Here is a 15,734-nt window from a genome sequence, read left to right on the forward strand (position 1 = left end):
TAAATAAATACAAAGCCACGAAGCTGGAGAAGTCTCGATAAACTTACCTGACTCCTTAACAGTGGCACATTAACCAGCTCCTCCTCGTTGGTGGCCTGACCCGCCGCCGAGCTGGGCGATCCATTTGCAGTATACTTGGTGTGCTTGCCCGCATTGTGTTGAAGCAAATAGCAATGCACAAAGTGAGTGCCGGTTCGTCGCAGTGTGTCAATGATGCCGTCAACGGTGAACTTCACCTGCAGCATAATCGAGTTGCGTTTGACGCCCGCCGTGGTGAAGGATCGACGAATGCTGGACACTCGTCGCAGGGACTGGGTGCCCTCGAGGCCAGCAAAGGAGCCGCAAAAGACCATGGCACCGGAACCGCGCGTCAGTGAGCCAATATAAAGGCGATTAATCTCCTCGCGGCTACTGTCCTGTAGCAGCGACACTGCATTCCGTATGCCGGGATGCTCCCTACTGTGCCGCACCCAACCATCGACGGCATATAAGACCGGATTAGTGCCCTGCAGATGGTGCAGCACAAACTGCCGCTGACCGGCACATTTGCGGAGTAGCGTGTGATGCTCACGATCGCCATAGTGTGAGAATAAACGTTCAAGGAATGTGTCGTCATTGGAGTTGGGATAGATGGCCTCCTCGTCCAATAGCCTGCAAATGGAAATGGATGAAAACTTTGCACGTTGAGTAATCCTAGATATTATACACACCAGAGCAATCCACGACGATCGTGTTCGCGAAGATCTCTCTGGGAGGAGCGTACCACATGATTCTGTGGCGCCTTGTCAATCAGTGAGATCAACGGACCTGGATGGCACTCGGAAGCATGATCCATTTCGATTTCCACCAGCTCCTGGGCATAACGATCGCGTGGTGCGACCAGCGTTGTGTGATGGAAAAGCATTTGGAGTCGCTCCTGCAGATAATTGTGACGCAAATCGGCCAAATTGGCGCCAAGTTGTTGACCACAGCTGGCTGGATTCTGGAAGCCCGGAGTGTCGATCAACATGATCGATGCAATTGTATGAGCTGAAGTGCAGATCTGTCGATTGATTAGAGCCACAACAGCAGCCAGGGCCTCGGAGTATAGGCCAATGACGAGCGCTTCCAGGCATTCCCACGCCCATTCCTGACCACCATCCGAAGTGGGCGATTTTGAAGGACTCAAACTGCCCCCACTGGCATTTGGTTGAGTCAAACCGAAAGCAGCTGACGATAAATCCTCCAGATTGACACCCAACAGGTTGGCCGCCTTGCGAGCTGCCGTCGGATTCGCGAACTGAGTGCGAGCAGTGGACCCGGTGCCCATTCTCGTAATGCCAGCAATGCCCAGATGATAAATGGCCGCCAATATGCTCCAAATACCCCGCACAGCCTTTGCATCAATGTTCAGAGTCTCGAAGGCCTGCACGGTGCGCATAAAATCATTCGCTGCACGATGCCGATCCTCCAATCTCTGCGAGAGCGATATAAACGGATGACTGTCCTCTGACGAGATGTTCTCCAAATGCAACTCCTTCTGCAGCAATCCTGCAGCGCCCGCCAACAGCCGTGTCATAATATGAAAGCTATGCTCCTGCGCTAATCGCCTGCCAGCCCTTTGACGCTCCGGCAGCAGCACCTGTGAGTCAAATGTGGAACACGTGTTAGCAAATTTATATATCTGGTTATTACACGTTTTAAAATAAAATAATAAATATATAACACAGGGAAACCGTTACCGAAATAAATTCTCTGTCAAGAACCGAATACCGAAACGTTTGTACCGGTACGGTTAAAGAGTTCTCCAAGTTCAAACTGTCATAACTTGATCAAAATTAAACCGATTTTCAAGCGGAATGTCATTTCGATCATTATTTGGCCTCTAAATTCATTCTGTATTCAAATTTTGTTCATTTAGAAAATTTAATTATTTTCGACCAAGATTCGATTTCGATGCTAAGGGTCCCCCCTTTGAAATTTTGAAAATTCAAAATTTTAAATCTCAAGTTTTTAATTTTAATCAACTCCTTACATCGTAATTAGTATAAAACAACACTTTAAACTTGATTCTGAGACATTTCATTTTTTTGTAAAAAATCATGTGAAATTGAACAAAAATTTTGACTTGTAAAGTGGCTAACTCAAAGTCTGACCAACTTCAAACTGTCATAACTTGTTCAAAACTGAACCGATTTTCAAACGGAATGTCATTTTGATCATGATTTGGCCTCTAAATTCATTCTGCATTCAAATTTTGTTCATTTAAAAAATTTAATTATTTTTGACCAAGATTCGATTTCGATGCTAAGGGTCCCCCCTTTGAAATTTTGAAAATTCAAATTTTAAATCTCAAGTTTTTAACTTTAATCAACTCCTTACATCGTAATTAGTATAAAACAACACTTTAAACTTGATTCTGAGACATTTCATTTTTTTTGTAAAAAATCATGTGAAATTGAACAAAAATTTTGACTTGTAAAGTGGCTAACTCCAAAGTCTGACCAACTTCAAACTGTCATAACTTGTTCAAAACTGAACCGATTTTCAAACGGAATGTCATTTTGATCATGATTTGGCCTCTAAATTCATTCTGCATTCAAATTTTGTTCATTTAAAAATTTAATTATTTTTGACCAAGATTCGATTTCGATGCTAAGGTCCCCTTTGAAATTTTGAAAATTCAAAATTTTAAATCTCAAGTTTTAATTTTAATCAACTCCTTACATCGTAATTAGTATAAAACAACACTTTAAACTTGATTCTGAGACATTTCATTTTTTTGTAAAAAATCATGTGAAATTGAACAAAATTTTGACTTGTAAAGTGGCTAACTCCAAAGTCTGACCAACTTCAAACTGTCATAACTTGTTCAAAACTGAACCGATTTTCAAACGGAATGTCATTTTGATCATGATTTGGCCTCTAAATTCATTCTGCATTCAAATTTTGTTCATTTAAAAAATTTAATTATTTTTGACCAAGATTCGATTTCGATGCTAAGGGTCCCCCCTTTGAAATTTTGAAAATTCAAAATTTTAAATCTCAAGTTTTTAATTTTAATCAACTCCTTACATCGTAATTAGTATAAAACAACACTTTAAACTTGATTCTGAGACATTTCATTTTTTTGTAAAAAATCATGTGAAATTGAACAAAAATTTTGACTTGTAAAGTGGCTAACTCCAAAGTCTGACCAACTTCAAACTGTCATAACTTGTTCAAAACTGAACCGATTTTCAAACGGAATGTCATTTTGATCATGATTTGGCCTCTAAATTCATTCTGCATTCAAATTTTGTTCATTTAAAAAATTTAATTATTTTTGACCAAGATTCGATTTCGATGCTAAGGGTCCCCTTTGAAATTTTGAAAATTCAAAATTTTAAATCTCAAGTTTTTAATTTTAATCAACTCCTTACATCGTAATTAGTATAAAACAACACTTTAAACTTGATTCTGAGACATTTCATTTTTTTGTAAAAAATCATGTGAAATTGAACAAAAATTTTGACTTGTAAAGTGGCTAACTCCAAAGTCTGACCAACTTCAAACTGTCATAACTTGTTCAAAACTGAACCGATTTTCAAACGGAATGTCATTTTGATCATGATTTGGCCTCTAAATTCATTCTGCATTCAAATTTTGTTCATTTAAAAAATTTAATTATTTTTTGACCAAGATTCGATTTCGATGCTAAGGGTCCCCTTTGAAATTTTGAAAATTCAAAATTTTAAATCTCAAGTTTTTAATTTTAATCAACTCCTTACATCGTAATTAGTATAAAACAACACTTTAAACTTGATTCTGAGACATTTCATTTTTTTGTAAAAAATCATGTGAAATTGAACAAAAATTTTGACTTGTAAAGTGGCTACAAAGTCTGACCAACTTCAAACTGTCATAACTTGTTCAAAACTGAACCGATTTTCAAACGGAATGTCATTTTGATCATGATTTGGCCTCTAAATTCATTCTGCATTCAAATCTTGTTCATTTAAAAAATTTAATTATTTTTGACCAAGATTCGATTTCGATGCTAAGGGTCCCCCCTTTGAAATTTTGAAAATTCAAAATTTTAAATCTCAAGTTTTTAATTTTAATCAACTCCTTACATCGTAATTAGTATAAAACAACACTTTAAACTTGATTCTGAGACATTTCATTTTTTTGTAAAAAATCATGTGAAATTGGACAAAAATTTTGACTTGTAAAGTGGCTAAGTCCGCAGTCTGATGAACTTCAAACTGTCATAACTTGATCAAAATTAAACCGATTTTAAAACGGAATGTCATTTTGATCATGATTTGGCCTCTGAATTCATCTTGTTTTCAAATTTTGTTCATTTAGAAAAATTAATTATTTTCGACCAAGATTCGATTTAAAAGGTCACTTTCAATTATTTATTTAATTATTTTATTTTTAATTAAAAATATATAAATTAGTTTGAATTATATTCATCTTACCTGCAACGATGCTGATGCTATTTGCCCAGTTTGATCAAAGTCCAGGCTAAGCAGCTGCGTCATTCGCGTTGCATTGGAGTTGAGGCAGGTTCTTGTATTTCCAAAAGCCTCCAGAATCGTACATAAGGCACCAACCTTTTCCGCATTGATGAAATTATTGTATGCACCTGTGCAACCATGGAGCGCAAATAAAAAGAACAATAGCTGTATTAGCATTGCGAATGGAATTTTTTTAAACAATTAATTGTTCACTGTTATTTGATATCCAGCCAAAGTCTTAAAAATGTATCTGTCTTTGGCTTAAATTTAGATTTTGAATTAATTAACATACTGTTGAATAAGTTGAGCTACTATTAATTAAAGTATTTCGCCTGCTTATAAAAAAAATTAATTGATCCATAAAAAAATAGCTGCTGTTAAAGTTATATATAAATGTTTCTGTTTTTTTTTTTGATTTTATAATGTATAATTTTAAGGAAGATGCGACTTATCTACCGCGAATTTCTGCTGTTATTATTGCAATATCGAAACTTAATACTTTATTTAACTTTTCTACATCGCGTTATAATGTACGACATTCTCATTAACAAACTACTGCTGTATATAAAATAGTTTTATTTTATTTAAACGTGTTGAAAAAACTGATTAAAAATGGATTTTTAATATCGAAGCTCCAGATAAATTTAAATAATCTGAATATCGATCTTAAAACTAATCCCACTCAATAAATAAAATACTGTACATCCATAAAATAACAATTGCAAAAAGATTATTTTTTATAAGGCATAAACTGCGTCATTGCAAGGTTCAACCTAACCAATTTTTACTATTTAACAATGCTAGAACAATGAGAAATGGCTTGACAAATTGTAGACGCATTTTTAGACAATATGCAAATGAGGTAATCGAACGACAGATTGTATTTTGGTGTGGCTTGAAACGAGGCCAGCCCACAGTGGTAATAACAACAACACGATTGTCTAGACATACCAGCAGCCAACGCCAAGTAGTTGAGTGCATGCTTAAAGCTTGTGGTCTTGCCAGAACCAGAACGGCCCATGAATATGAGACTTTGATCGCGTCGTGTCTCAACCAAACTCCTGTAGGCGGTCTGGGCCAGCGAATAGACGTGGGGCGGCATGTCCTCCGTTTTGCAGCCGCGAAACATGGATACAACCTACAAAATATGCAGAGTGTAAGAGACAAGATAGATAAATAACCCGAAACAAATCAAATTGAAACCAGTACAGGCCAAACCAGGCTAGACCAGATTATTGCAGAGCAGGCTAGAGCCAGTCTCACCTTCTCAGAGTACAGGGACAGCGGTGCCATAGGATTGACCACAAGCAGCGTGGGCCCTGCTTTGGTGTGTATCAGATTGCTGGCATAGCGCTGTCGGAGGCAGTGCAGCACTGACGCCTCGTTCAGATATCTCAGCTCACAAATATCCTCGGCCAGATCCAATGCGGGGCTATTCTGCTTCTCGATGTCATCCTCATCAACGGTCAACTGTTCGCCATTGTGCAGCAGACGCACACTCAGCTTATGCTCCTCATGGGGCGTGTCTGTAGGCGGCAGACGCAGTGCCGCAGTAAAGCCACCGCGATGCACCAACCACACACGTTCCGACTGTGAGCCATCAGTTAAATCCAAATCGCTGCAGCTTTTGCCAATGCTGCCTCCAGTTCCATTCTCATGTCGACTCTGCAAAATTCAGGACAAAAAGAGAAAACATTAAAATAAAAGGCAATAAATATAAATTGGGGTCAACATATTGTTGGGCGCTAACTTCAAGTGAATTTGTGCATTTATTTTTGGGCAGACACATTTTCACGCATTTATTCCATTTATTATTGTACTTCAGTTCGGTGTTCTCCTCCACTCGCAGCTTTTCTGCTCTTTTTGGTTTTATTTTGGGAGCATTTCTAAATTTAATGAGGTTTTCTAAATCCTAATTAGTTGCCTAGACGCGAGTCTTTCCTATCTTCACCCTCCTCTCTCCACCTCCACCTTACCCTCTCTCTCTCTTTCTCCTAAAATGCTAGTGGGCTAGACATGCTTGTGGATATGGTTGTGGATGTGGATGCCGCTGCGTTATGCAACGTCGGCAACGTCGTCAACATGTTCAGTTCACATTTGGTGCTATAAATGGCATTTACTCGATGTTGCATGCTGCCGACGCAGTTTATATTCTGTTACTCCTCCTATCTATGCATCTGCTGCTGCAGCAGCTCCTCCTTCTCCTCTACCCCTCAAAATACAGCGCTAATTTGCATTAGCTTGCAGTTGTTGCTGTTGCACTCGTACTATTGTGGCCCCAATTTTAAGTCATTTTCGGTTATGTGCAAGGTTCAATAGCCCCCAATTTTAAGTCATTTTCGGTTATGCGCTTTTAATGGACCGGCAATACGTAGTTTTCCCGTATAGAACTAAATGTTTACCATATACAGGAAATAAATGTCGAGACTCATTCATGTCCAGCACTCGCACAACTCGCTTGAAATTCATTAAAGTAGATCTGGCATAAGATTCTATATTTAACTTGACTTAAATTTTAAGTGATATAAACATTTTTGTTTGCAAGTTTTTAAAAGAAAAGTGTTGAGAGTGCCTAAAACAATTTTATGAAGTTATATTTTTTAATAACAAAATTTAAATCTATAAATTACAGGTTACAGAAACTAATAAAACACAATAAAGCTGTTCATTAAAGTTCAGAAACATATAAAAAAAAAAGGTGTGTAATTCAATAAAAAGTCATCAAGTGCTTAAACTAAGTTGAAAGATCTTTAATAATAATGAACTCCTGAGGACGATTTTATGAATTTTATGAAGTTACAGGTTGTTTCTATAAAATGCGATTTACATTTCAGTGGTTCAATGTGATGGAACTTCATAAAACTGGAATTTAATTTAACTTATAGAGATAGATTCGTATCAATTCTCACGATTAGCTGATAAATATCGACTTTCTATTATTTGGATTGATTTCTTTGATAAGTCAAATTAATTGTATTAGAAAAAATGTCTTTTTAAAATATCTTGTCTATCCGAAATAATGACAATTTATTGCTAAAAATATATACTAAATAAAAAGCTCTGCAATTACTTGCTGTTTATTTTTTATTCTCATATATGCAAATTGGAAACCTTAAAAACTGCATCAATAAATTTAAATTTATGCATTTTTAATAACTTCATAACGTTGTTTGTTGTCGAACAAATCACAAGCACAATTCATTGTAAACAACATTCATCTAATCCACGAACACATATATGTATATGCATACGCATTTATGTAATCATATAAACAAAACAGAGACAAGAGGCAAACTGACATGCCCGTCTGTCCACTGTCAATCAATAGCTGCACTCGGCGATCAGTTCAATGAACCCGACGCAGTTTATGTTGATGAAATACACAAATTAGATAAAGAATGTGCGGACAGCAGAGCAGCTAACTAATTAACATGGATAGGGACAGAAAGACAAAAGGCAGCAAAAAAAAAAACCAATAGAAAAAGTGACAGGAACAGAGGGAAGGGGCAGAACAGAGGCAAGCCGACAATTAGGTTCATGCAAAGGTTTACCAAATGTTAAGATTTCATATCTAAAACGATCGTTTATTTTGCCCCATGCAGCACTCCAACTATATCCCATAAGAGCCAACAACGCAACACTGAAGAAGAGACAACAACAACAACAACGACGACGACAAAGCGGGCTACGTAAATGAATACTTCCGCTCGACAGCGCGTCCAACGTCGGCGTAGTGAGCCATAAAGCCATAAATGCAGCGACAAGACGACCATATCATAAATTATGAGCCGAGCATTTTGCCCACGCACTCCGCATCTGCAGTCAGAGTTCCAGTAATAGCCCCGACCCTATTTCTATAACCCATTCGCAGTCAGATTGTCCAAATGTCCGAGCATAATAAAATAACTAGCATCTAAATCGTACATTGGGTCACGGTTCGACAATCTATCGATCCATTCATTCATCGATCGACTCATAAAGGGCTAGAAAGCTTTTTAACACTGGTCAACATAATTTGAGAACCAAATGCAAATTAACAACTATGAAGTGTAAAAACAATCGAAATGTGCATATGTAATAAAAAAAACTCAATATTAAACTGTAATTAGTTTTTACAAAGATTATTCTAAAATGTTCTTTCAAGATGTTTTTAGAAATTGAGATACATTTTCGTTTCCCATTCGTAACTCAATAATAAACTAATTGTAATTAATTTTAACAAAGATTATTCTAAAATATTCTTTCAAGTTGTTTTTAGTGTTTGAGATAACTTTTCTTTTGTTATTGAAAAGATTAAAATTTGGTTAGGAAAAACAAAGATTTTAACGACCTAATTAGGTAATATTCGTGTTTGTTTTACCAAATTTTGAACCCACCAAAGTGAGCGAAAATCTTGACATTTTGTTTTCTGTGTTGTTTAGTGTAATTATTATGCGCACCTTTTGTCTGAGACTTGCATCATAGTTTTTGTAGTTGCAGGCAAGCGAGTTGGCCCAGATGGCCGGCCATTGTTGGGCAGCGTTTTGGGCATCGCGACGTCGACGATAGGAGCTTCTTATGCTGGGCAGGGGAGATTGTGGCGCTACCGCAGCGGCAGCTGCTGCTACTGCCGCATACTTGGAGGCCGCTACTGCGGAGCTATTCCATGGTGGACGTACAGATGTTGTTGCTGTTGCTGTGGCTGTTGCAACTGCAGAAGTAGTTGCTGTTGCAGTTGTCGTTGGCGTTGTGTTGATTTTGCCATTTTGTCGAAAGCTTCGCGAACGCAATGAACTACGCTCAAATCCGGATGGAGCTATTGGAGTTATAGCCGTCTCCTTGGCCTGCTTGGTGGCAGCCAGACGTGGTGGCTTCGGTGGAGGCGGAGCAGTTGTTGATGGCCAACTGTTAGAGTTCTCCGAGCCGCTTTCACTGATCGTCTCCGAGCTGATGCTGTTCTTGCGCTGCGCCTTTGGCTTCGCTGAAACGGGTGACGCCGCAACCTTTTGGGCCTTGTTGGTGCCACAGGCATGCGCCTTACCGGTGCAGCCGCGATGAAAGGACGGATTTAGACCGGAGCCGGGGGCTGCAGGCACAGCGGGAACAATGCCACCGCGTAGAGTTTGCTCGAAGCTCTTTGGCTTGAGAAACATGATAATAAGTATGTGCACGTGTGTGTGTTGTGTGTGAGTTTGTTATGTGATCACCGGATAGTCTACAAGATCTAAGCTAACTGCAAACAATTGTCATGGCCAGCCAGCCAGCGGAGCTTGGAGCATGACCGGACCAGGCTAGAGACGCACAATGTGAAACGGGAAGTAAGTAAGAAACTGGAGCGCGCCCAAAACCTTGGAACGTTAGTAACACTCAATAAATGTACTTAAATGTGTACATACGATTGTGTATGTATTTGTGTGTGTGTGTTTGTGTGTGTCTGTTTAAGCACTTAGCGCTTTGACATTAGACAATTGAAATGACTGAAAAAATGGCCAATCATCGTGCGATCAACGATTGATTGATTGATTGAAATGCAAGACTCGAGTCACGAACGCGAAATTTGCCGAGTTATGAATTAACTATTAAAGCCAACTTGAATGACAAGAATGGTTAAGAGTTGTTATCGTTGTTGTTGTTTCTGAATTGTATCCGAATTGCTGCTGCTGTAATCCCGCATAGAAATCTCACAGTGGGCGTCTCGCGCTTCGATTTCCGTACCGAACTTGGGCAAAGTTTGCAGCGTACTGACGGCACAGCTCCAACGACAACCACGACGAAGCGACTAACAACAACAAAAAAACTCGACAAAAACAAAAACACACAGCACACACACACACGCACAGTTATCCAACCAGACGACAGGCAGCGACGTCGACTGCGACGCCGACAGCAGCTGCGCTCGTTGCTATTTGTGTAGGCTGCCAACGCAGTCGCAGTCAACAGTGGGTGTAAAAAAAATGCACACAGTTGCAGTTGCAGTCGCAGTCGCAGTCGACGTCGCTGCTGACTGTTGTTGCGGTTGTGACTGCGGCTGTTCGTGTTGCCGCCGCTGGCGCTGACGTTGACACGAATGGAGGGAGGAGAAGGAAGGCGGTGAAGTGGCGACTCTGCAGCATGTTGTTAATGATGTTTACTAAAATGCAGTTCGAGTTGTTTTTTCACAGTGTTGCCAAATCCGTTTATTTTCGTCGACTGAATGAAGTGAATAAGACGTTCAAATATGTCGACGCCTCTATGAACTTAGTCCAGACAGCAACAACAACAACAAAAACAACAACAACAACAATAATAATAAAAAACTATAACAACAACATGGAAAGATTTACTTCAGCAAGCTGAAGACTTTATACCTTTGCAGAACCCTGTATTGATTTTTCGATCATTCTATAATATAGTATTCTATAATATAGTACTCCGATTTTAGTCAACTTTATGCAGACAATAAATAATACCAAATGCATAATCTGAGAGAATTTCGTACTAAAAGGTTGCTCTTCGACTGATCTTTCCTATGACAAAAATATACATACTTTAAGGGATTTGACAATTTGTAAGAAAATAATAGCTAATACTCTCTGCAAGAGTATAAAAATATAGTCAAAATTGTATCTGGGTTGGGCCTGGAATTCAAGCCGTCTGATCACTCAGGTGCTCACAATTTCTCAGCATTTGTAGAAAGATAAACATTGAGAAAAATGTCAAACACGTTTCTAGCTGTGCTTCAAGTCAACAACTTAATAAGAATTTCAATTGCAAATGCGCGACAATTAGTTACCCTGTAACGGATAACTGCAGTTTCGCACAGATCAGTAAATATTTTAAAGTCAAGATTAAGAATGAGAATAGCAATAAGCAGTGCAAGTGTGCAACTGCGAGATACCATATAAATATAAGATCAGCTAACATTTTAAAGTCAAGATTAATAGACAGATTGTCAATGTCAAACTCGTTTCTAGCTAAAGTATTTCTTCAGAACTACAATTCAGACAACAGTGACTGTCAGTTACCCTGCAATGGCAAATTACAATTTTGAGTATTTTTACGCCAGCATCTTAAAATAAAGTTCCCCTATGTTACAGAAATCACATTACCAACGGTTTTAGCAAATAGTCAAGATTAAGAAAAAGAATAACAATGTCATATAAGATTTTTGGTAGGTAAAATAAGAAAGCAACAGCAAAGACTCACAAACATTTTAATATCTCGATTAATATTGAGAATAACCTGTCAAAAAATTAAACTTTCGATTGCCTGACAACTAAATTAAAGTAAATGGATATAATTCAACTAAATTAAAGTAATTGGATATAATTCTTAGAAAACCTGTTGACTTCCATAATTTGTAAGATTTCATTATTAGTACCTATTTTTGTGCTTACAAAACTAGGCTTCCAGATGTATTTAAAAATTAAACAAAAATTGCTTTTTAATCGATGTTTAAACTATTATTTGACACATATTAGCTTTTATGATTAATAGCAATTTTTAAATTATATTCCATATAAAAATCGGTCTTATATAATTTGAACAAAACTCCTTAATCTAACATAACACACGTCAAAAAAATATAAGTATTTGCTAGATTGTTTAATATTCCAAGTCAAAGTCTTATGGGCATCACCAAGTTCAACTTTTCTATGACAACTTTGATCTCTGACTCTACTAAAAACGCTTTATTATGAAAGATACTTTGTGATGTTATATAGAGGGTATATAAACGTCGTTTAGATTCAATCAACCTATGCCTAACTGAGAGGTACTTATGGAGTCTCAGACTCGGACTATTCAATTAATCATTACATTAGGTTTGCAATCTATTGAGAGAATTCATAGTTAATGAATTCCATGGAACAATTATGATCTTGTGCATGTTACACGGAACACAATTTCATCAATCACCCAATGCATTTGCCTAGCTAATGGATTGAAGTAGAGTTGCAGGTCTTACCTGACGTTTGAAGCGTTTGCTGGCACTGCGACGAAGTGTGTTGCAGTTGCCGTTGTTAATGGAATGATCAATCTCCTCGACGGTTGCCGTGCTTGGCGCCATGCAACGTTTGCTCAGCTCCACAAGCTCAGCCACGGGTTGAACCTGCAAATGGATGATACAAGATGATGAGAACTGCAACTGCGTTTAAATGTGGATTATGTACCTCAACGGTGACAGCATCGCCGCTGTTGCGTATCATCTCGATGATGACCTCACGCGACAGATCGCCCACAGGCGTGCCGTTGACCTTGATGAGGCGATCGCCGGGTAGGAGACCTGTAGCGCCGCCTCCAGCACCTGGCTCTGCAAAGATGACAGGCCGAAAAATGGGAGAAGTCAGCGACTCGGTGCGATCCAAGCAAATGGCCTTTCGCAGGCTAAAGCCAAAGTCCTGGCGCGGTGACTTTTGTCGCTTGATGACCAGCTGCCTGGGAGCCGGCAATTGTACCAGCTGGACAGGGGGCAATGGTAGCTGCACGTCTTCAAAGGCATGCACGCGGGCCCAGCGATCGATGCCCTGGGATTCACCGACAGGACTGAGTGAGAATGGCGGCGTGGCGAACGAGGAGTTTGTGGTATCTGTGAGACTGTCCGCACTCGGCGATGGCGATGTCAGCACATGCAAATGGGCAGCCTGTGTGGGCGTCTGTGGTGCACCATAGCGGGCATTCGCTGGCAGCGTCATGGCCCGCTGTTGTGGCGTATGATCGCCATCGCTGCGCAGACTCTCCACGGATGTGAACGAGGTGCCGTGCTGGCTCGAATTGGAGCCACCGCTGCCACCGCCACGGTTGCCCTCAAACAGTTGCTCATTTTGCATGGTGCTACGCAACAGCATTTCGGGCGTACCTCCGCCGGTGAAGACAATCTCCTCATGAACGTTGCTCATATTGCTCCGCGAACCCTTTAGTATGCCCCGCTTGGGTGGTTTTGGTGGCACCGGCGGCAAAAAGCGATTCTATCAATTGGAAAAGCATTTACACAAATCCTTAAAAGATTTACTTTGTCTACGATATTCACCTTCAATCCACCAGCGAGCAGCGTGTGTGTGACCTCGCCGTAGTTTAGATTGATGCCAATACCAGATCCATTGGCGGCGGAGCGACTTTCGATGTGTGTCATCACAGATGCAACAATTTCCTCATTGCCACGATCCTGCTCTGGCCCGGCACTGCCATTCCCATTACCATTCCCATTGCTGTTGCCACTGGCTGCATCAGCATTTAATGCGGCAAAGAAATCTGCGCTGTAATCGGCGGTAATGCCGCTGGGCAGCTTTTCCTTCTCCTTGCGGCGACCACGTATTTTCAGGGATCGACGCACTTCCTCCAACCGCAGTAACTCATCGGTGCTCATGCTGCCCGTTACCCCACCCCCGCTGCCCCCTTTAGCCTCTTTCCGCAGTTTCTTTTCACGCTTGCGACGCTCCTTTTCCTCATCGCCGGCGCTTTTCTTCATAAAATTAAACATCCTCTATGTGTGTGTGTGTGTGAGAGAGAGTCCTTAGGAAACTAACTGTAAATAAAAGAAACATAAAGGTAAGAGAAACATTTACAGCAAACATTCTATACAAGCAACTAATCTGGACCAATTTCTTCAGAAGTTTCTTTTATAGATAAAAGGAGTTTACATTTTAAGAATAATCACTTTTGTGGTTTATATATAAATAAATTGTTTAAATAATATATAAGTTTTACTTGTTAAAATTTAGTTAATTTTGCCATTTGAAAACATTAATTATAATCAAATACTACAATTTGTAAATATTTTATCCTATTGTTTTTTTTTTCTTTTCGAATAATACATTTTTTTTAAGAGTTGTAACTTGTTTATTTTGTTTTATTAATCTATAAGAAGTGTTGGCATTTTAGCTAATAAGTACCTACATTTGGAAATTTTGTAACTGCAAAAGCGAAAAAATTAATAGAATATTTTATTAGCTGAGAAATTTGGATATTTTTAATAATTTGACGACTTTTCAGATTTCCAGTGAAGTATTGAAATATTTTAGGAATAATATTTACGTGTTAATTTATAGTTTTACAATACTATTTTTCGTTTAATTTATTAATTTTTTAAATTTATTTATACATAGCATTCATAGGTACTATTTTCGTTTCACAATTTTATTTGCCGGTTGACATCCCTTGCTGAGAGGAGAGGTGTGGGAGCAGATGCAAGTTCAAGGGCGTGCCCAACAAATTTGCACTTCTTGTTGTTGTCTGCAGCTAATTTGATTTGCTCTGTTCCTGCCCCAGCCCCTCCCCCTGACCCAACCCTATGTCAGTTAGTGTGGTAAGTTTTGCGTTTTCTTTTCGTTGCTTTGCTCTGTTTTGCGCTCTGCAAAATCCAGAAACCCTGGGACCAATGCACCCGCATAACCGCAACCACAACCACAATAGTTAACTGTTTCTTGTGAGTATGTATGCAACTGTCAGCGAATATATATGTGTGTGTGTGTGGCTGTGTAATTGCAAAATCACGTAAACAATGCATATTTTCGTTAATCTTGCAATTCGCTTCTGAGCCAACGTTGGCTTTTGTCATTGAGACTCGCCCCCATTTGTTATTATTAATTCAATTATGCGCTTTCTTTTTCCATATTGTATACAATTTTGTTTTGTTTTCACACACACAGACACACACATGCACAAACAATAAGCACACATTTCATACTTGAGGGCCCGTTAGCGTTGTTATTGCAGTTGTATTTGCATTTGTTTTTGTATTTGTATTGATTGCCCCAGACTCGATTGGTTGCATTTCACATTTTATACTGTGCTTTATGTTTCTTAACTTTATTCCCATTCTCATTATTTTTGTTACAATTCAATTTGTGCTTATTCAAAAGAAACCAATAGACACACAGAGGGTAGAGTGGAATGTGCTTCAGACAAGAAGCAAAAAAAGAAAGTTGCCTTCCACTCGCGAAGTCAATAACACCTTTGTTTTTTGCAGTTTTCTACGCCTCTTTTGATAAGCTGAGCACTCACACCACTCACTGGTCAATGTTTAGTAGCAAGTAAGCGTGTCAGGGACACCTAGTCTGTTTCCATGAATGCCAAAAGAATTTCTGGCTTTACCTTCTTGCTACTTAAGCAATGCGCACAATTACGCGCTTGGCATAAACAAATGCGTCCGATTTAAATTCTAAAAATTACAAAATTTCACCGAGCCGACGACGACCCATCGGCCAGTGTGTACACAACTGATGAAATCGATAGTCGTGCACGATTGGCCAATGTGTACACACTAGCACATTTGCAGAATAAAACGTATCGATA

General features: G+C 39.1%; 1 protein-coding gene across 3 annotated transcripts in view; it reads right to left on the minus strand.

Annotated features, from left to right (window-relative positions):
• LOC117790799 (unconventional myosin-XVIIIa) overlaps window positions 1-15,655 on the minus strand; it is a 40,446-nt gene extending 24,791 nt beyond the window's left edge. For 2 of the 3 annotated variants that reach the window (XM_034630359.1, XM_034630360.1), the window contains exons 1-6: window positions 8,924-9,631; window positions 5,748-6,149; window positions 5,436-5,622; window positions 4,446-4,612; window positions 711-1,621; window positions 48-651 (exon numbers count right to left, since the gene is read on the minus strand). In XM_034630359.1, coding sequence (XP_034486250.1) covers window positions 48-651; window positions 711-1,621; window positions 4,446-4,612; window positions 5,436-5,622; window positions 5,748-6,149; window positions 8,924-9,616 — 2,964 coding nt within the window. In that variant the 5' untranslated portion in view covers window positions 9,617-9,631. Of the gene's footprint in view, window positions 1-47; window positions 652-710; window positions 1,622-4,445; window positions 4,613-5,435; window positions 5,623-5,747; window positions 6,150-8,923; window positions 9,632-12,408; window positions 12,553-12,613; window positions 13,409-13,470; window positions 13,966-15,533 lie in introns of those variants that run through there. The other variant, XM_034630358.1, reaches the window with a different exon arrangement.
• Between the last annotated feature and the right edge of the window lie 79 nt (window positions 15,656-15,734).

This window comes from Drosophila innubila, assembly GCF_004354385.1.
Source record: "Drosophila innubila isolate TH190305 chromosome 3R unlocalized genomic scaffold, UK_Dinn_1.0 2_E_3R, whole genome shotgun sequence".
NCBI lineage: Eukaryota > Metazoa > Arthropoda > Insecta > Diptera > Drosophilidae > Drosophila > Drosophila innubila.